This window comes from Myiozetetes cayanensis, unplaced genomic scaffold (genome assembly GCF_022539395.1).
Source record: "Myiozetetes cayanensis isolate MyiCay16 unplaced genomic scaffold, myiCay2020 scf2-11, whole genome shotgun sequence".
NCBI classification, from domain to species: Eukaryota; Metazoa; Chordata; class Aves; order Passeriformes; family Tyrannidae; genus Myiozetetes; species Myiozetetes cayanensis.
In genome coordinates, this window is record NW_026087411.1 from 38,366,130 (window position 1) to 38,389,092 (window position 22,963).

Below are 22,963 nucleotides of genomic sequence, written 5' to 3' on the forward strand. Positions count from 1 at the left end.
TCAAAACAAGCAAAAAACTCCCACCAAACAAAAAATAAACAGCTAAAACACCAATCCTATGTTACGATACCGTGGAAGTTTGCATCAAATAATCATAGTCATCCCTATCATCTGCTAGCACATCCTCAGTAAGCCGTGCAGAGTGACTCGTGCTATAATCTGGCTTTGTCCTCCTGAGCATAAATCTGTAATAAAATAAGCAAAATCAAAATCTATTACAGTCTAATCACAAAGTCAAATTATTCAGAAAAGAGAAAGGGACAAGCTCAGTTTTAAAAGCACTTAAATTAATTCTGACCTTAAACTACATATTCAAAAGTTATTTCACTGGTCTACCAGACACGACTGGCATTTTCTTCTACTTTGAGAAGCAGAAGGGGGGAAAAAAAAGTAGCACACCAAATATGCTACTAACCTTTGTTTAAGACGTGAAGGCTTTTCTTGAACATAATCTTTATGGTTGTTTAACTCTGGTTTTGTGGCATCTTTTTCTCTTTCTGTCCGATCAGGAACTAGATGACCATGAGCAGTTTTCATTAGAACCTCAAAATCAGAATCAGCATCATAATCCTCCAAGTCATTCTTTGGGCCAAAAAGACCAGAGCCTGGTAACCCTCCTGCAGCTGATCTGGAGAACACTTCAGCACATTCAATGGGCATGCTTAATCGAAAAAACATGACGTCTGTTTTACTGTTCTGTGAGCCAAAGGACTTCTGAGTGACTTTCAGACAGGGGCAGCTGTCTATGGTGCCATCAATTCTCATCACCTATGAGACATAAAGATGTAGTTGTGTTGAAGCTAATGCTTTTTCCGCCTTGTAACTATTCCATTTATATTTCCAGAATACACATCCATGACTTGCAAACTTTGCAACAGTATGCTGTCAACAGTCAAATGTATTGCAATCACGTGATGCCGTTTTGAAGGGAAATAAATACTATGAAGAGTGGATGTTTTTGTGGTTCCATTGTTAAATTAAAAAAAAAAAAAAGACTCAAAGAAATCACCTTTCTCATAACTTTTTGCAACATAATTCCAGCCCTGCCCAGAACAACACAGATCAACAAATATAAATCATTCATTTACATAAGCAAAAATATAAATTGTTTCTTAAATACTACAGTCTGATACACAACAGCTGAAAAATAACTCTTATTTCATCAATTTCAGAAGGATTTCATGGAAAACTTAAAAGGCATGAATTCAGTTCTATCAAGATGCACAACTAATTGAGACATAGGTTTTGACACAATTGGTTACTAAATATTTATTAAAATAAAAACCAATTAGCTATGGGAAAAATCACAAAGTGTGTCCACTAGGACACATGGTATCCGTTATGTAAAAATGCCCAACTTCTAGAAGTTGTTTACAAACATAGTTGTCACTGCAAAACGAGCTCTTAACAAGGACATCTTGTAGAATTTGTCTCTGAGAATCTCATGTTTACACACATGACAGATTTCATTGATAACAAATACTATCAACCAAATAATTATATTCTTTGCAACTCTACTGAAGGTAAAAAACTTTAACAGGTGCAAGGTTCAGCCATAATTGGGACAACATATCACATTAAAAATCTTGTCTAGAAGTGCAAAAGTAGAAACATAAATCAAACATATTCAAGTGTCTAGAAACATTTTAATAGGATCACAAACCTCAATATGTTCATGATTTGTGGGCACTGGTAGAAACTGAGGGAGCCTTTTACTCAGCCAAATGGTGATGTCTCTGTTTGTATTAACAGCAAAGGGTTCATACCCTTCCTGTAAGCCACATATAGTGAAATATTTTAGGGTGCTGACATCTTTTCCAAAATTCATTCTTCCCACTTGGGATGGGCCCAGACTGCACACAGGTAGAAATCCTTAAAACAAGATGAAAAAAACCATGGGTTGTACATCATGAACATCAGTGAACTGCTCTAGTCCATAATTGAATTAAAAATCATTTGGCTAAAAAAAAAAAAATCCAAAAACAAAGATTATAAATGCAAGCAATCATCAATAGCATATCACATCTTGCATGTCACCAAGTAATGTATCTTAAACATCATTCTGAAAAAGAAAAGTCCCTTAATAGCCATGAATCTCTTCATGCAACACTCAATTTACTTCACAGAGTCTGACAGTCAGTTCTTGGTTAATCATTCTGCTATGCTGGTAGAGTGTTGCCAATTTTACTCCAATTTTACTCCGACTACTTTTATATTCCTCCTAAAGTTTCATTATTCATGGTATTTTGAGACAATCTAACTTTAAAGGTAATATAATGCTTGCTCATGCAGCTATAAAAGTGAAAAAAAATTAGAAATATGCACCAAGTGCATGTCACAGATTTTAAAAAAAAATTATTAAAAAAATGCATAAAACTGTGGTTCTGGATAATGAGAACTGACAATATGATACTGCAGCTTCATGAAACAATGTAGTTTGGTTTGGGGTTGTGTTTTCTGATTTACCTTTTGAATCAGTTTCACATTTTTATGCAACTTACTGTTTCACTAGCACAGGGAACTCATTTGTGACTTCTTCACACTTTTTTAAAACAGGGGTATTTTTCTCAGTTTCAGTCCAAAATACCTAAGAAAATCCTCTATTTCTTCTATTCCTTCTCATCCTGCTTGCCAATTTCCACAGCTACAAATCACTTTGTAGATTCATTTGATCTACTTATTAACAAAATGTTTTATTTTTTATCAGGGCAGGAATATGAATCAATGATTCTGATTCACATGAATGCACCAGGTATTGAAGGATATAAGGACAAAATACAACTTAGTTCCTCTCTTTTCTTTATGCTGCCTAGATAAAAAAGGGTCAGAGGATCAATTCATGGTAAGTGTTTTCTTCAGGGCCAGAAGCAAACTCCAGAGCATCATCTACAGGAATGACCTGTTCACCAGTTAAATGGTCAGTCTTCAGTACCACTTTCTGAAGATTTTACTACAGATACACAAAACTGGTTGTCATATTTATGTGTCTAACACACGATATATTTAATGACATACTCTATTAATGATAAATTCAATTCCAGATTATCTTCACAGCTTGGCTGTTAAATCCTTACCTTGCAGGCAGCAGCTTCTCAGATAACACAGCTGATATAGACAACAAAGTTTATGTCTATTCCTCTAGTGTAAATCCAATGATGGACTTGGATAAGTCCATCATAAATATAAGTCCATCCATAAATAAAGAGCATTTTCCAGCACAAAATGAAACAGTATTGTATTAAACAACACATAGCTAAGAAAATTATATTTGTATATAGAGATACATGCCATGGTAAACCCCAGCAGCTCTGGTAGGGAGAATTTACTAGGTTCCCTTGAGTTAAAGGAATCCATAAGTTGTTGCAAAAGTTGTTAAGCAAAGCCAAAAATCATAATTCTATGTTCAATAACCTTACAATTCTCAGCTCATCACTCAAAAACTGGTAATATTTATACTTGTGTATTTTCCTATGGGCTCAAAAAAAAAAAAAGGCAAAAAAAGAGATAAATCTCAGATATATCCATTTTTAGATGTGAAGCAATTATTTTACACACTAACACAAAATGTGAATGAGCATTTGCAAGATTCCCTGAAAAAAAAACAAAGAAACACAGAAAAAACTCCTACACAGGTAAAACACTCATTGATGTTTTTACTCAACCTAGTACTTCCCATCAACCCTGTAAATGTAGCCAATATGAAATCAAGATGACAACCTCTCTCACCAATGCAAATTTCATTGATTTCAGAGGGCACTGTACATGTAGCTAACTCATGCAAGTAACTGCAACTGTACAGTAACCCTCACTCTGTATGAATGGAATATAAATGCGAGTACCAGTCCTAATCATGAAAACCCTATTCCACCTCTGGTGAAATTCTGGACTGATTTGCCCATGGTGCAGGTTGTCATTAAGGTGTTTTAGGGTTCTTCTGTATGTGACAAAGACAAAGCACATCATCCTATAGCAAGTATGCTGGTAAGGCTGTTATATCTCTTTCTATGGAATAAAACTGACTTTTCAGTACCCATTTTTAAATGGGTATCCAGTCATTTTAGATGTGATGTTTCACAGATTCCATGTAGCCCTTGCATGCTGGAGGCTACACAAAAAGATTATTTTTCCATAACCTGGCTCTTAACCTCCAGGTACATAACTGGGCTATGTAACAAAACTTTTATTTCACTGTGTGAAATAGCAAAACAAGAAATACTTTAACATTACCACGTGAAGAGTAACCCTCTAGCACTGTCTGTCACATGTGGTGAAAGCACAGGACAGCAACAGTTTTCATAACATTCCCTACTTTCAAGAACACAACATGAACCTCCTGTCCCAATCTGCCAAACACTACAAGCAGCTCATGCTCATGGAGATCATGAGCAGACAAAACAAAATTTGGTTTATACAGTGTACTTGTTCATATCTACAGTGTGAAATATCCCTTATATAATTGTATAATAAGATGCAGTTATGTTTAAAATTTTACTACTGAGATGGTATCTCGTAAACAAATTTGTCTTCCATAATTCCAATCCCCTCATTGGTAGTACAACCTAATACACAGCACATAAGCCTTTTAATAAGCTGGCAGAACATCATATCCCATTTTCACCCTTCCTAAGTAAATTAAAACTACAGGCCTGATTTACAGTAAGGCTGCATCAGAAATTCTAACTTATTTCTAAAGCTAAAGATCCCTTTCTGCAGCAACATAACATTCACAGGATTCACTGATAAAAGTGACCTGAAGATGGGTCTCAGTTAAGCAAGAGCCAATAACAAAACAAAACTAAAGTCAGCCTACAAAAACAAACAAACAAACAAACAAAAAAAAGGAGAGAGAGAGAGCTCAATAAAAGTAATTTATTTTGGGTATTTCATATGTGTGTTTGCATATACACACTCATACTCGAGTTACCTTCCCTCCCTGACTCCTCTTTCCCCCAAGAATTGTGTATTAAATACCAATAATATTTTCAAATATGGCTCCGGAGTTACTAAAACTGAGATCAATCAGCACTTTCCTTTGAATACAGAAAAGGAGGCCTTATTTCAAAAGGCAAGCTCTTTTTCACAAACATGACACTAAAGGAGCTGAATGTCAATTACAAGGATATTGTGAAAAATATGAGAGGCTTGACAGTGACATTAAGTCTTTGACAAGGTTACCAAAACCTTCAGGCTTCATGTTAAGCCAGGAACTACTCTAGAAGTTTCAGGCTCAGAGATCTGTTTCAATCTGAACTTGCAGCTAGAAACAAGTAGCACAAAAAGTACACCACTGTGATTTCATCAACTTGGAAGTCAAAATAGTGGTCAAACAGGTTACCCTCAGAATTTAAAAATTTCAACTTCTTTCAGAATCCTACTTTTCAATGGGATTATACTACCTAATAACTGGAAAGCCATTACAATTTAATGGCACTGAGATGATGTTTTTTGCATATAACACTAACAATAAGCTAATTCACACATCTGTTTCCCTCATCATGTTATGCCTGTATCTAAGGAAATTGGAAGTAACAGGCACAAGTCTAGAAAATTGATGGCAATTATGTCATTTTAAAGGAAATCAAAATATTTGTAATTCCTAGGGCATGGCAAAAGAGGAAAAAAAGTTCTCCCAAAGCACTCCTGAAAGTAAAATACTCTGAAATCCAGATGAAAATAAAGTGGTTAAAATTCAAAGAGGGAATTGCCTAATTAATAGGTATCAGATTCATACTTCTGCTGGGAATAGGAATGAGTAACCACAGTACCATTTGCAGTTCCTATTATTCAAAAAATTTAACTTTATCTCTCAGCTACAGTTGTATTGTTTAACAGATATATAATATATATGGCAGAATATATGTACCTAGCACAAATAAAAGGGAAAGAATAAAACTTAAAATATTCTTTTACGTTATGATAGTTTAGAAGTTTTAGGTAGTGAACTAAATTAATCCAAATAACACCTGCTTGTGGACTCTGGAACCTGCACCAAGAACTCTACAGTAACAGACACAAAGCTCAACCTGCTGCTTTAGAATTAAGCAAAAAATTTTGAAGGTTAGCTTTGTATCACTTGCCCTTACCTTGGATCAGCTGTCATTTCTCCTCCCTGTGTTAAAACAAAACCTTAAAGATGACTTAAACTTTCTACAACAGTTTCTCACTAATTGAACATAAACGTGTGTCATGGTTTTGCCCAGTCAGCCAGCCCCTGGGGCTGAGAATGGTTTTGTCCAGGTGAATTTCCAGACAAGAAGCCAATTAAAACTCTCAGTAACACCTTTGCTAATTACATATTTAAGAAAACGGAAGAGAAGGGAATTGCGTAATTAAAATTAGGGGCTAGCAGCCATGTAGAAGAGGCAGCAGGCCCGAGGAGGGCCAGGTCCTCTCCTCCCCCGGTTTGGGCCGGGGGGCAGGTGTAGCACTGAAGCTCCCCTTCTCTCTTGTAAGACAGTGGAGAAAAAAACTTTAGAAAACTGACTGCTTGGACGAGAAACCACTGCAAAAGAATTCCAGCAAAGAGATAACGGAGTGTCCAAGGTCAAACCTGGCAATTGCAGGAAAGAGAAGAAGAGTGCGAAGGGGGGGCTAATTTTTTCCCCGCTTTCACTCTCTCCCTTCAGCAGGGAAAAGACTGAAAAATAAAACCCTGCCACCTGTGAAAGTTTGTTGGGGTGAAGAGATCCCCACGTTGCTTGTGAACAAGCCTACACTGGAATAAGTTGATGCATGAGGAAGCCGAGACTTCATGAGAGACCCGAGGTGAGGCAGAGTCCTGCTGAAAATTTTGTGACCCTGAGGGAAACCCACGCTGGAGCAAGATGGTTCAGGTGGGATGTTGGGATCCGAGTGAGGGATCCATGCTAGACCCATGTTGGAGAGGTCTATCAAGGACTGTTCTCCTGTGGGAAGGGACCTCCACAGGAAAACAGGGGCGGACTCATAAGCCATTATCCCTGTAACCCTGTGGAAGAAGATCCATGGTAAACAAGTGTCCCCTTGCAAGCCCATGGAAGGAAAAACCTTCAGGACCTAGGTAACCCCCAACCTCTAGTCTTAGCCTAGGAGGGGAGTAGGCCCAGCCCTGGGGGCCAACATAGAGAAGGAGAGAGAGTTCCAGTTGCAACAAGAGTGCTGCAGAATTATTAAAGAGACCTGGAACTCCGAGAATGAGGAAAGAAACTGCCTCTCCTCCTTAGACTGATATAAAGGAGGGAAAAGTATTTCTGTAAATACATAGTACTTTTACTTAAGTAGAACTGTTGTAGATATAGTTCTTTAGTTTTAGCTTATTAGTAATAAATGTTCATATTATTTTCCCAAATCCAGTCTCTTTTGTCTGCATAAACCTTCTCTCAACTAATAGTAATTGTGTGGTGGGAGTGAAAGCAAATTGAGCCAGGGCAAAACTACGACAACGTGGTCACATTTCAGTACTTCATCTAGATAAAATCTGATGTCCCTATCCACAGCAGGGCAGAGTGGACTAGATGATCTTCAAATGTCCCTTCCAACAAAAACCATTCTATGACGCATTCTATGATTCTGTTATATCATATAGTGACCTGCTACAGTGAGGATGAAATATTAAAGGTCACAAATCTGCCAGTCCAGACACATCCCTGCAAAGGTGAAAAGGTCTCATGACATAAGATGGCCACAAAGGTCACCACAGAAAAAAAGTCTTGCCTCATCCTCATATCCAGCAAACTTCCTTTCCAAAGGTTTAATACTAATCAAATAGAGGAAAAAACAAGGAGTAGTTCCTCGGATGGGAGGAGGCAAGGCGGTAGAGATGAGGGAACAAGAAACACATCACATTAATGCAAAGTCAGCAAAAATTTGGCAACAGTAAGTTCACAGCACGATATATTACAGTACTTACCATCACCAACCTCAAAGTCCTTGAATGCAAGTTCTGAACCTGAGTCATCAAGTAGGATTTCACCATTTAAGGTGAACATCATAGTGTGCTCATTCATGTCGACCATGCATCCAACAACATCTCCTGCCAACCAAGAGCGGCCAAAATGCTCATTACCTTGGTGCCACCGCTGTGCCTGAAAAGAATTAAAAGAGTAATAGTGACAGTGTAGGTGTTCCTCACATCTTTAGTGGTAGAACTAATCATTAACCTCCTCAATTAAGATGGTACTGAAATGAACACAGAATATCATTCCAAAACTATGCCTTTGAGTTCTCCAAGTTGAGTCTGAAAACGGAAATCCAACAATTAACTTCCTGTAAGCACCCCTCATATCAGCATGTAAAACACCGCTAAGAGAGCTGACGGGAAAAATTGTTATTTCAACATTTTACTAACAAGTAAGAGCATTGCTTATTTTTCTGCAGTTTTATGAAAGACTTGTAATTAAAATAATATGATATCTATTACAATGTTATATAGCTGCTTCATAAACCTTTTCTAAGCAACTGCGTTTACTTCAGTAACCTATACATTAATTACTTGCAAACAAAATTTATTCTTTTCTTGAATATAATTCTAAAAATTTTGTGTGCAAAATAAATTAATCTTAGATTAATACATAGCAGATTTTGGAAGGAATAGAATTGTCTGTGGATGAGATAAGCACTGAGCTCCTGATAGATTCCAGAGTAGCTGAAGGCATGATTAATGATACCTATGACTGATTTTCAAGTCAAAGACTCTAAAGTCTATGGATGGAGTCTTGGATTGGGGTTCAAATAAATTAAAAAGTATTGCAGCAAGCATAAAACAAAAAAAAACCCTTTTAATAACAAATAAGTTTTCTATTTTTATATTCCATCACAAGCAGATTTTTATCATCTGTATTCATCCTGAAAATCATACAAAACAAATGAATCTTTCAGGGTATTCCGAAGGTCAAAATTTTTTCTCCAACCAAGAAAAGACCCCATTAAAATCAAAGACAACAAAATAGTTCTGTGGACTGAGACCTAATGATCAAAACCTAAGATTAAGAAGGCAAACTACAATGCAGCTACTCCAGTAAAAATACAGAATTTGAATAGCTTACTTAAGCCAGTCAGATATTTTACAAAAACAATTTTTCAGTTCTCTTTTCAAGGTATCTTCTCACGCAACACAAGAGTGGAAAAAAGAAATTCCACCAACATAAATAAAATACATCTTGAGAGCTTTACCTAACTGGGAACAGTTGATTTCTGTTACATATTATAATAGTAATAAAGTCAATTAATTCCAATACCAGATAGAAGAAATACTTTGATAATAGCCTTAATAATAATTATGGTTCCGATAGCAGTTGCAATTGCACTTGCCTTCATACTAAAATTAAAAGTTTCATGGAGTCATTTGACCTATTCTGATGATAACCAGTAACATATAAAAGTTTGTTTTCCTATATATTTTTAGTACTTGATTTCAATCTGTCATTGTTTCATGCAGAGTTAAATTTGAGCAAAACTTTCTGGTTCTATGCTACTTCAGTTAAGCTGCAAGGATTTCCATAACAACCTAGTTGTATTCTTTGGAACTCTTACATTTCTACAAAAAATTTGTATCAAAGTTTGCCTCAAGCACTAACTGTTAATAATCTTAACCATATTTATTCCCTAATGGCACTTCTTATAGAGAGAACAACTGAGTAAAACTTTAAAGAAATGATTCCTAGCTAATTACAGCTCTGCCAGTGTTTTGAATTTAAGTCACTTTGATTTTCAATTCATTATATTTACTGTAAAAATACTGTGAAACTGTGAAAAAAATTATAGAAATGTCAAACCCTGCTAATTCATTTTTCAGGTGACACTGATCCTCCTTATTGCACCTAGGCCATCAAAGACAAAGAGAAATAATTTCATAAAACATCAATGAAAGATGAGAAGGCAATTAAGTTGAAGCAAAGATACATGGAATTAGATGCAAAAACGAAAAGTTTTGCAATCACTTATTATTGTAAATAAACACGTACAAACCTTATAGCCATCAAAAACAAAAGCTTCTTCATCTGAGCCAAGCTCCTGATCTGGCAGACAACCCGGCCTGGTCCAGCCAACTCTCATGTCTCCTGCAGTAACTGCCTCAAACTCAAAGTACCACTTCCCAGCTTTCACTGCATAAGTCTTTTCTGTGCGGAAGATCCTGAATTTTTCCATTATCCCACTGCACATGTCCGGTCTCACTGCTGTAAGGTTTAAAAAAGATAAAAATAAGGAAAAAAAAGCCAACCAACCAATGCAGAAAGTACTGTGTTCAACTACTGACAAAAATTAAGACAGTGAAAGGAAGAAGTAAAGGAATCCCTTTGAGCATAAGCATGTAAAGAAGAACGTGCTTGCAGAACAGCCACATGGGGAAAGTGCCCTTGCCCATTCTGGGGAATCAACACACTTAAGTACTTCTCTCAAATAACCCTACACTTGTAAATACACCATGGGTAGGGAAAAAAAAAAAAGAGAGAGAGAAAAAAAAAGAGAACTTAAAAATCTAGTGCAGCTACAAATCACATGACTCAGGAATTCTTTTCCAGGAAAAGAATGCAAAAGGCATGGATCTTTTCCCAGAAATTTGCAATTTATTAAATCCTGTGCAACCTTTGAAATGTCAGCATTCCAGTCCAATCACCATAACTCCTCTTTTTCCTGAATTTGTTTTAAGACTAAATGTGTCTGCACCTACCTGCACCTTTTTATTAGACCACACTAAGAACCTCTCCCTTTCTCTTCTGTTTTCTCAGCCACATCAAGGTCCACATTTCCAATATCATTTAGAATAGCCTATAAAATCATATCCCTGAGAATTTATTATCACTTCTCATGCCACTATGCCTGACTTAGGTGAGACTCCTTAAGTTTCCTGTAAGCAACTCTGAACTCTCCACCACATAATTCCTTATCCGTAAAATTTTCTCTTTGATAGTTGACAAAATTCATGCCTTAAAAACACTTTTGAAGACCCTCAGTACCTCAACTATACAGATGTAGCACCACAAAGCATGATAACTGAGAAGTTGTTTTCTTTTTAAATTCTAAGTAACATAAGGCTTTCTAGATTCTAAGCAATCCCAGAAATACAGCTGCTGTGGGAAACCAGTAAGGAATAATAATAAAGCATAAAACCTGACGCTAGAAAGCTTTGTAAAATTAAGGTTTAAATAAAAATTAATGATTGCAGCTGCAGAACACCACTAGAGGGCTCTAAATCCTTTAATAACAGTATGGATTTTTGCTGATGAAAGAGGATCCCTATAACACGTTTTATGCATCTCAAAAACTTGAGAGCCTTATAGACTGTAAAACCTAAATCCTCAAAATGAGTATAAAAATCTTCTGACGAATGCAGTTCCAGTCTTTGCTCATGAAAGAAGTTTGTGGGACACTGTTCTGCAGTTCCTTTCCTCTGGCAATTTTGCAACAGCATTGATCACATCTTTCAGATTCAAGTATTGCACTTGCATTCTTTGCATTTAATTAGTAACTCCATTCAAACAACCAGATCAATGACCTCTGTATTGTAAGGAAAAAAATATAAACAACAGAAGATGAAGAAAAGCACCTCATAGATTTGGAGAAACCTGTTCCAAATGTTTTACCAAACCAATAGATTCAGTAGTGGAATATTCTAATACTTTTTATTTTTGAGAAGAAAAAAAACCCAAAATTAATTACCATGGTCTTGATCAGGAGCTTCCAGATTGTAACCGTAACCTAGAAGGGTGCGGACTGCTTCCCTAAGACTGTCTTTGTTTGACTTCTTTGTTCGATCATCCAAAAGAGCATATGGTACTAGGCGAGGATTTCTTCTATTTTTCACATCCTGCATGCAGTACAAAAAAATCAATTCAATTTCAGAAATTGCATTTTTGTCTTAAAGACAAGATTATGTTAGTATAGCAGTATAAAAATTACTATTTATACCAACTGAAATATATATATATCTCAAGGATTCAAAGAAGTTGAATAGTCTAGAAAGTAGTAAAACCCACTAAATTCACTAAAAAAAGAAAGCAACACACAAATAAACAAAACTGTGTGGTTTATACCTGCTGTCATTTTCTATCAAATTTACTTAATGAAGTAACAATACAAACCACAGAAACAAGGATAGATGCAAAGAGGTTGACAGAAGAGTCAAAGGATTATACTTCAGACACTGTTTATCAAGCAGATACCATAACGATAAGCTAGTACACAACTAAAATTCAGATATTTCTGTACCACAAATATACAGGTTTGGAGTTTTTTTAAATTATTATAGCACTTAACAAGACACATAAAATGCCCAAATAAAAGAAGAAAACAAAAGAAGAAAGTACTACTAATAAAAAATAATAAATACATGCAACACTAATAAATAGTAAAACAGATAATAAATCCATGTCTTACTATGTCAAATACTTAAAACATGTATTTTTCCAAAATAAAGGTCTTGCAAGAATATGATTGATCTGCTTCACGTGTATATTTTTTGTAATAGATAATTAAACTAACCTCTCCTTCACTTAAAATGAATGTATTGGTAAGGTTAAATATTTTAGGTTTATTAAAACAACATTGATAAAGTCTTCCTCTACTGCAAAAATTATTTGAAAGAAGTATTTAACTGAAATATTTATATGAGTAACATAATTTTTAGTGACTAATAGAACTGTTTTCTTGCCTATATTTTCTTCTCACATCCTGTCAGACGTTTTTGGCAGTCAGAGAAACCATGCAAAGAACTCTCCGTGTTCTTCCTAACATTTTACTAAAAAAACAAAATTACAGGCCAGACATATAGAAAAATATTGCTGCTTGTTGTCTTGAATACAATACCAATAATGTTGAGATGCTTTTATGATTGGTCAGATTTAGTAAAAAGTGCAAAAATAGTGCCTATTATTTTAGATAACACTGCCTACAGTGAAAGTACCTTACTTCTTTTATAGCATTACAGTTCTAGTTCTATGATCATATGTGGTTTTCATTCTCTCTTTGCAAGCAGAAAAGAAGCAGCACATCCATTCTGTCAAACACCTGCGGTCATCCCTAAATGCTTAGATGCAAGACTATCTGCCTTTTGTCTTGTCACGGTAACCAACTATCAAAAGAGCAGTTATAAACCAGTGCTTGAAGAAATCTGGTCCTACAAAGTGATCCCTCTACGAGAAGAAATATGAAGGGACAAGCATTACCTATATGCTAAAAAGGCTAGCAAAAAGATAAAGATAATGCATTGTTGGGGACACAAATCACATCAGCTGTAGTTATATTCAGTGCAAAGGAGACTGACAAGGCAAATGCCAAGACCATTTGAGGGATCCACTTTTCATACTCATTCCAAACACTTAAACTCACATCCCCCTTTTTCCAATATTTTATTTGGTAGATGCAGATAAGGGCTGCATCCAGAATGAACCAAATGTTGAAGTAAATTTTATAAGAAATTATTATTTGTAAAATTTATAAGAAATTACTATTTTATATAAGAATAACCACAGTAACATCTGAGATGAAACGCTGTGGTTTAATTATTTGTCTTGGAAAGGACATAAAAAGAGAAATAATTTCCTCTGAAACACTGTATGTCCCAAAGATATTACCAACTTTTATTCTCTTTAAAAATATAAAACAGAAGTTTGGAACAAAAATTATGTAATTTCTTACCCATAATATAGAGATTCAGTTATGCATTGGTAGTTGCCATAAAAACCTTTAACACACATTACCATACAGACAATCAGCTGATAACAATGTATCATAATGAAATACAGTAGAAGTGCTTTTTAAAAATGCCTAAGCACAAAAATGAGAGTGAGGTGAAAAAAACCCAAAAGGAAAAAAATCTTATGTATTAAACCAACTTGATTCTATGGATTTTTTTTTTCCTTAGGTTTAATTTTATTTAATATTGTGAACCTTTTTCACCCATTCAAGACCGTGGTTGCTTCTTAAAATGGAATGTGGGAAGGAATTTTTCTTTTCATAATTTTGTTCTTTTTTGCCTATTACATGTCCATCCAAATTTTTAATGTGTTACTTATAGCTGAATTAAGAATTGTTATTGTTATACTCATCATAAATTTTTGTACTAATGACCTTCTGCATCTCTGTGGTTTAAGTGTAGCTAATCAAGAGAATGATCCTGTACAGTGATTGAGCTTTGCGCACTCACAATCAAGTCAACAAGAAAACTGATTAGCTAAGAGTGCTAATTTTTATTGAGTATGCTTCCAATTGGTATATAGACGGAATTCTTCCTATTAAATACAGAGAAGTTATTGTAGACTGTTAAAAGAAGAAAAACTCAGTATAAGCTTTTAATTTTTTGTCAGCATTTTCCAGATTTGACAGTCTAATGCTTCTCCAGAAGACTATTTTGTGTAGAGTTTGTCAGGCAAGTACTTGTTCACAGACGAATGGTTTGAGCTGGGTCACACACATGACATTTATATATTACTTTCGTTTCAAATTCATATCTTCTCATATCACGGAAAAATAAAAAAAGGAGAAAAAACCCTATCTATTTTATTACACGGCTTTGTCTTCATTTGACGTTACAAACATACATTAATAATTTAGAATTTAATTTATTTTACTTAGATAAAAGAAAGCATTGCAACCATGAAAAGTTGGAATGCCTGTCAGAATGTGCTCTGACCGTAAATGGAAGGAACTAATAATGTTAAACTTCACTGATGTAGCATTGACCAGGAAAAATTAGCATTACTTTATACAGTGTACATTACTGATTCTGCTACACACAGCAAGCGATAGACAAATAACTATTACAAATAACATATACATTTATTTGTATACGCTTTAAAAGATTTTAAATAGGCAATAATTGGTTAACAATTGGCCCTACCTGAGTATATCTCTTAAAATAATAAAAAAGAACTACAGAAAAAAAAATACCTAAACAAACACACCAAAAAATTTCAATATGTCTTTTAAAACTTCCATAACAGGTAAAGAACACTGCTGCAAAATAATTCCAAGGAAACACACAGGGAGGCGAGAGATATAAACTGCATTCATTCATTCAGTGAGTATATGACATGCAGGTAATTGATCCAGTGCACTGGAACTAACAACTGGTCTTGGAACTTGCATAGACAGATGACACGTAACAGCGAGAGCGAAACAACAGGAATGGCCCTACCATCTAATAATGGCCAGTCTTCGCGAGCGAAGATCTGGGGAAGGTCTTTACACCTTCCAGCCTGCGCATTGGATTTTTTAGGTGAGACACAGTGTGCACGGAACTGAGCCCACCCTTTAATCCTAAGGTTCATCTGCCGGGGCCAAGCAAGCTTGGACGGTGGCAGCGAGGTCCTCAGAATGTAGATGGGTTGCCTTTAAGGGCTAACGAGCTCCATCTGCCCGGGGAGCAGCATAGAAAACCATGGTGACATTCTACAAGCAGCTTTAAAAGAAGAGCCTATTAATAGATGTAGTGTGTGTAATAATGTTGTATGCTTCAGAAGTAATTCAATGACAAAAACCAAACCCTCATATAAACCTCTAAAAGACATCTGAAAAGAATAATGTAGTTTTCAGAGTTATAAATCTGATACTGCAAACCTGTGCACTCCTGGACCTTCCTACAGCTCTGAGAAGTTCAGGAGCAACACAGATCACTAAACTAAAGAGAATAAAAAGACATCAGAAACATATTTAAATAAGGAAGATAAGAAAACCCATACTATGATGAGTGCAGGAAAAATACGTTAATAACGTAATGGGATGTTTTGCAATTTGAAGTATTAGAGGTGTACGGATACACATTCTATAGGGTAATTAAATGATTTTGTTCTCATAACCCAGGCACAAAGCAAGCATATTTCAGCACATATCCAGTGAGACAGATGCGCTGTTGTTTTCTTAGCTTCTTTTGCACCATTAGAAAACACTCGTTCCAGAGTTGTGAATTGATTCTGCTTGCTGTCGTATCTCCACAGACATGCAAGATCCATATCTTGCAGTTCCACAAAGATTTCTGAGCAATTGCCACAAAAAATGCTGTCAGAAAGTCAGTGACCCACCATGTATGTGTGCAGCATGTACACTGTGAACAGGATCACTTACATACGCTATGCCATTCATGTCTTGTTATTCAGAGGTCTAGCTTTTTTGCATTTATCATGGCGGCTCATGTTTAACCATAAACCATAAAAATAAAAATCATTTAATAGGGGAAAAGGAAAAATACAATTCTAAATTGGTATTTGCTAAGTAAGTAATTTACGAAGTCCAAAGCATTAGAACCATAAAACACAGTAAAGTCCTCACAAAGCCATATTCTTAGTAATGTTAACAAACACTCTAAACTGACCCAGCCAAAGCAGAAGTTGTATTCTTCATGTGGCATACTAACAGCTGAGTTCTGACCTTAGAAGTGTGTGTATCCTTAGTAATACGTGTACAGCTTCTACCATCTTCATTGAGGACCATACCCATATGGAACGCCTGGCAGAATGTGCCCTGACTATAAATACAAGGAACTAATATATCATATATAAATAGTATAAATAATGTAAAATGTGAAAGTTAGGTAACATAAAGAGATTTCACAAGGATAAGACGTTGGGTTTATATATATTTAATAAAAAAATAAGTAACAACTCGTGATTTTGCCCATGCATCCATATTTCCTCAGCCTGAATTTTCAGAACAATGCCACTCTTACATTACAGCCCTAGGTAGGTTAAGACCAACTCCTGATCAAATAGTGATGTCATATACTTTCTATAAATCTAAAAAAAAAAGACCCTGACTTAAAGACCAAACTGTCTTACCTTTGGGGCCAAAGAGAAGTCAGATTTGATAATTGCTTCAGGTACTAAATACTGTAGAACAGGAAGTGCAGAGCATCTTTTTTAAGATGCTCTTCATACCGTGGAAGTTTTTATGTTACTGATTTTTATAAACAATTGTTAAAGTTGTGAGATTTTTAATACTTTTCTTCTCAATATAAATTGGGATTCTGATTGTTAGCTGCTTCAGCCACAACACAATGCAACATGAAGAAAAAGCAAGATAACTTTTGACTGGATGCATGACAATGCATATAAGCAAAATTTGAAAGAATCTTTAGCTATGATCCCCACAATCAGTGTGGAGACCTAGAAATCATGTATTCAGGAAGATGGAGGGTGTAGGTAATGTACTTGAAATTATTTTCATTTGCTTTCTGGCCTCTAAACTTTACTCTTTTCTCTCCCTTTCTGTCTTTTCCTTATTTATATGGAAGTTGGGACTCTCCTGTATATATAACACCACAGTTTTATGAATGTCAACAAATACTGTAAGTTCATGGATAAACTTACATGAGTTCTGAATATTTTCCATTACACTTGATGGAAAATATTTGTGAAGATTTAGTCACAAATACATCCTTTTACACTTCCATGTCTACTTTTCCATCAGCTTGTTAAGAAAAATTCCTTTAAAGTAACCAAACAAAATACACAGGTAATCATGACAGGACTTAATGTCAAAATCCATGGCATGTTAAAACAAAACAAAACAAAACAAAAACCACCAAAAAGCTCTCTCATAGCGCAAATGCAATTACTTTAATTCACTTACACCAAGGTTATATTGCTCCTTTGCCCAGATCTGGCTTCTGTATGTGTCCTTGGTCATCTACCATTTCCCAGTCCCAAGACCACTAACTTGCAGGTAATTATGTTCACCCTTAAAGGGACACTGTCACTTTTGTGCCTGTTTTTCCACTTACCCTTGCTATTTAATACGTTAAGCAGAATAAGTATTTTTCCTACCTGTTTTGTTCCTTTTGCTCCTTTAATGGAGCAATAAGTTACTACAAGTCTGTACTACTAAAAAATACTTACTTGTGAGTGATCATTGTCATCACAGTTGTCAGGACAGTTCTGGAAATAGGATTTATTAACTTGTGCTCCCTCTCCTGGCTGGTTGGTTGGCTATGCAGCAGCAGAACAAAAATACTGTGCATAGTCAAGCATGATGAGCAACTATTACGTCTTGTTAAGAAAAGATCCTGACAAGCAGTGGCAGATTTAGAAGAAGAAAAAAATCTGAAAGTAGGAAGATATTTTCTCCAATACTTTTAAAAGGAAAGAAATGGTTTATACATGAACTACTTGACAGTATCCTTTTAATTTTTTTCATTTTATATAATTCCAAAATGATGAGGCACTCATACGGAACAGACCTACTAGGTTATCTAATTCAGCCTACAGCCACAGCAGGATTGCTGTTCATAACGTATTTCCCAGTGATTAGTTCATCTACTTTCAAACATCTGTAAGCTTCTTTCCCTTAGGAAACTATTTCATAGCTCTGCAAGATCTGTTATAGTATTATACAGCATAACATCATGTCACTTTATTCCAGTACTGTAACATGTCACAGTAATATGATGGGATAAAAAAATGTAACCCATGAAATAAACCCACTGGAGCCAAGTAGAAGCACACAGCAGTGGGGACAACAGCTACCAGACTGTCATGTGATATGTATGTCAGCTAAATGTGAACCATCTCTGCACTGCACCCAGAAAGAAGAAGTCTCGCTATTCTGTTCTCTTCTTACAAATTTTTAATAAATGGTATCTGTACATTGTAAGCTCTCCTGGAACTCAGACATCTGTCTTTTCTCCAGAAGAATAAGAAAAGATAATTATTTGAAAAGAGAAAAATTATAGCATTAAGAGGAAATCAACATCTGCACTCCAAGAATGGCAGCTTCTGCAGGACACATTATTGGTGGCAAAGCTTTCCAGGCCATTATCTACCTGTATAATCATACATGAGACTACTGTAATTTGTCTGTCAAGAAAAAGGCAGCAAAGTACCCTGTAGATCTTGTAGGTCTTCCTGAAGGCCATGGCTATTCTGAGCTCTTGTTCATCTCTAACAATTATACTCTATTGAAAGCATAACTATGACACTGTTCACTGCACCACTACAGCTCCCCACCCAGCACACAAAAGTTTTCAGTCAGTTTGACTGAAACAGACACAAAAAAACCACTTGGGATGTTTAAAGCATAAGCACTCAATACTGCAAAATTTCAACTAAGTGGCTTTCCAATTCCCAACGTGATCAGCTTCATAGGGGCTTAAGCTTTTTACTTTTAAATACTCCAGGTTCTTCTCTGCATGCCCATAACTGTCTTTGTAAGGAAGAACAGTACAATATTTATCATACATACCTAAGACCCATTAAGATTTAGAGCAGAAGCATTTGTCTAAGGCTCTTTCAGAGCACAACCTGGTAGTTAAAATCAGGGTTTGATTCACACCAACTGCTTAAAAAATTTCCAAAAACTTAAGTAGGGAATACCATTCCAATAATCCTTTTACAAAACAGCTTGTCCTTGGCCACCAAAATGGATTTAGATACCTAAATCCTATTAGTCCAGTCAGATATTTTTGAGGATGTAAGGTCAATTTTTAAAAAAACTCCAGAAAAATGGGTAATGCACCATTCAGTAACGACAAGACTAAGGGGTTTGAAACTATACTTCTATTTTCCATGAGTTTTCTCAAACCAGACTATAAATTGTAGTAAGTGAGTACAGATTTAATTTTCATGTTGAAATTTGTCATCTAGCAAGTAGGCTATTTATTAGGAAGAGAGTCTAGGCAAGGCTAGAGTTCCAAGGCTGCCCCTCAGGACAGTATTTTAAGTCACTAGATAAAATACAGAGAGTTGTTCAGTGAGTAGATCACAGAGTCCTCCTTTTTCCTTTCCTGTGAGCCTCAAAACTGCCACTTCACAGGGCCACATTTTAAATTCAACAGTAAGTTTAGTCTCTTTCCCCAGGTACAGTGCTGAGAACATAAGACAGACTTCATTGTTCTTCTGACATTAGGCTCAAGTGTTTAATTTTATGTTATGTCCCATACTAGGTTTGTCTGATCAATTTTTTTTTCTTGGTGGGGCGGGGGCCGGGGGGTTGTGTTTTTTTAAACCAAGTTTGTGGTCTGGAGTAACTCCACTGCCTTTGGGAACCATAATAAAACTAATGATTTATGACTATCACATCACACCTCTTCAAATGCAGGACCTTCTACATCAACTGGCACACCAAACCATATATAAAGACAGTGTATAATAAACGTATTGTGTAGATGTAAAGGAAAACTTTTTCATTGCTACTCACTCTCACTCCATTTTTTACCTATCATTCCCAATCCAGTAAAACTCGGAAAAGTCTTTGACATCATTATTTAACTGCCTTTGCTACTTGATATCGTGCTAATGCAGAAAACACGTAATTAAGCTGCAAATTTACTCCAATAAATCGTGGCAAAATTATTCGTGGTTTTTTTTTCAAAGATACGCAGATACATAGGGTAGGTTAGATTGTCCTCAAGAAACTTTATTCACTACATACAGGAATAAATTTTCCCAATGCTAGTTAGAAATGTAATTAGCTAAGAGATGCATTTTATTCCAGAAACTTCTTAATTTCATCTTAACCTAAAAATTCTGTTGCAAATCTAATTTAATTTTGGGCTATGTCAAGTGTCTATCAAAGCTGTAACTATTTCCTAACTTTCATTCCTTTCAAATGTACCAATTGGCAAGGCCATGCATTGAAAATGATTGACTTCTGGAAGACTAAAAAATATGGGAGGCATGGTGTAAATTATTGAGTGTATTCTTCAATATATCAGAAATATTTCTTTTGGGCATATGGTTTTTTCATTCTGGAAATGAATTGTGCACTGCCTCCATAAACACAGGATCGAAATAGTGAATTCAAAATGAATTAATCTGCTCCCCCTACCTGGCAACAGAAAATCATCGCTTCCAACACTTATGATTCATATTCTATCAGAAATGTTAACAACACTTCAAAGGGTCACCTTCTCTAATTTAAAGATGCAGCATTACAGGAAAACAATCCTGTGGTAAGCAGAGGTTTGCATCAACACTGACTTATCTTCAGTGTTTAACTAGCAGGGATTATTACATACATTTCAGTCTCCAAACACAAGAATTGGCTCACTGTCTGCCTAGATCCACAGAACATAGATTTCCTAAATAGTTTATAAAGCAACACAATGACAGCTTTACAGTAAGATGCTATAAAGGATGATATTCAAATGCATATAAGTAGCAAATTTTTTGTCAAATAAATGTACTTTGTCAGTACACGGTGAAGTGAAAGTAAGTGTCCATAAAACCAGATTAATTTTTTTTTTTTATACAAAAGTTTTGCAAATAGAATTAGTTTTGGTCCTGTGGAAAAATAAAATTTGACATGCATGGTGCTGAAATGTATAACTCAAATTTTTGCCAAAAACAAAACCACTGTTTGTAGACAGAAAAGGTGCAAAAGGTTTTCAGTGCAAAACCATGACAACTCTTTTTTTTCCCAAGTCACGAATTTGCTTAAAATTTCACTGTGATATGCTACCACACATTTATTAATGGAAGAGAAGAAACACTTCTGCATATAAAACTCACAGTCACAAAAACAATAGAAAATAAGACTCTTAAGGGAAAACTGATGTAGTATCTGTCTTGAAAAATACTAAATTAGGCTCCTTGTATACCAAATTGACTTTTTTGGGTTTTTTTAAGAAACCAAAGAACCTGAGTTTTACTTTTAACAATCCATCCATGCTTCATTCTTATTCCCCTCCCTTGTAACACATTGTGATACTCACCACGTAATATTCCACTGAAACAAAACAACTAAAGTAGGACTGAAACTTGGAGACTGACTTAATTATTCTCAGTTAAACACAGACTCTGCCAGAAGTACAACATATTAGCAAAGTGATTACTAGAAGTTTACATTCTGATTTTCCTGGATAAACAAAATTATTCAATTCCAAGGACTGCAAACCTTTAGATGACTCCCCTAGTGAAAGTCAATGTTTACATTTCCTAATACACTAGAGCACATTAGCTTCCTGCATGCAATTTTCTCACTCTGAGATCTAGATAGCATACAAGAACATACCACCAAGGTTTTTTAATACTGCTTTTAAAGTCTCATACTGCTAGAAGATTAGCAGTATTTAAGTACATACTTGTGTTTTCTTTGACTGACAAACATTCATTAGCTGTTTCTTCCTGATTGTTTATCCCCATTATTTCCATTTTACTGTGAAATATCTCAAAAGATAAGTGCTTTTTCAAGTGTCTGAAGTTAGTACTTACCTGCTGGATACCATATGTCCACCCTTGCCTTATACGGTCCCTTGCCCACACATTGTGAGCATTCTCTGCTAGTTTATCCACCATAGCTTCTTGAGAGGGGGTCAGTTTGATAAAACTCAAATCCATCGGTGCTGGTTTATATCCACTTAACAACTGATAGCTGTTGAAAAAGAACAGAACCTGCAGTTACTTTTCAGTAAGAAAAAAATAGAAACTACAAAGGAAATAAATATAACATCGGTAACATCTATACAACATATCTACATAAACATGATATACACCTTTGAACATAAAGAATAATAATGCACTGACATGCATCTTGATAGGATGAAGTAACCGATAATGAAAGTTACCCAAAATGGTCTGAACTAAAGATGTTTTTAAAGTGTTTTAGTACTTCCACATATTCAAAGTAGTAGATTAAGATGTTCCTTATCAAATGCTCATATCAACACTACTGTTGCTACCTCTGAGCAGTTCACAATACTTACTGAATTTTATCTAATTCCTACTGAAGCAAGAAAATATATTCTTCTTTTACACATAGGAATGTGAAAGATAGATCAAATGGCTTATTCAAGATCACTTACAAAGTCCACCTAATAAAAGTTTGTCTTTATAGTACTTCATACCTTAACTATCATTCAAACCATAAGAGTACATGTTTAGAATATGACCTAAAGAAAGGCAATTTCTCATTTGTTTTAGCACTCCTAGGGATGCTACTTTTATGAACTTGTTCTCATCCAATTAGTTACAGAAATCTACATAACTTATGACCAAATCTTCTTCAATAAAGGTCATAAAGCATATGGTGACAGATGCAGCACAACAGAATTTATTAA

At 35.4% G+C, this 22,963-nt stretch overlaps 1 protein-coding gene across 6 annotated transcripts in view; it reads right to left on the bottom strand.

The window, feature by feature from the left end:
* Positions 1–22,963, bottom strand: part of RYR2 (ryanodine receptor 2) — a 401,127-nt gene that overhangs the window by 134,259 nt on the left and 243,905 nt on the right. For all 6 annotated transcript variants that reach the window (XM_050316682.1, XM_050316684.1, XM_050316681.1 and 3 more), the window contains 7 exons: positions 22,119–22,278; positions 11,638–11,785; positions 9,946–10,154; positions 7,889–8,063; positions 1,664–1,872; positions 416–768; positions 71–185 (listed from right to left, as the gene is read on the bottom strand). In XM_050316682.1, coding sequence (XP_050172639.1) covers positions 71–185; positions 416–768; positions 1,664–1,872; positions 7,889–8,063; positions 9,946–10,154; positions 11,638–11,785; positions 22,119–22,278 — 1,369 coding nt within the window. The remainder of the gene's footprint in view (positions 1–70; positions 186–415; positions 769–1,663; positions 1,873–7,888; positions 8,064–9,945; positions 10,155–11,637; positions 11,786–22,118; positions 22,279–22,963) is intronic.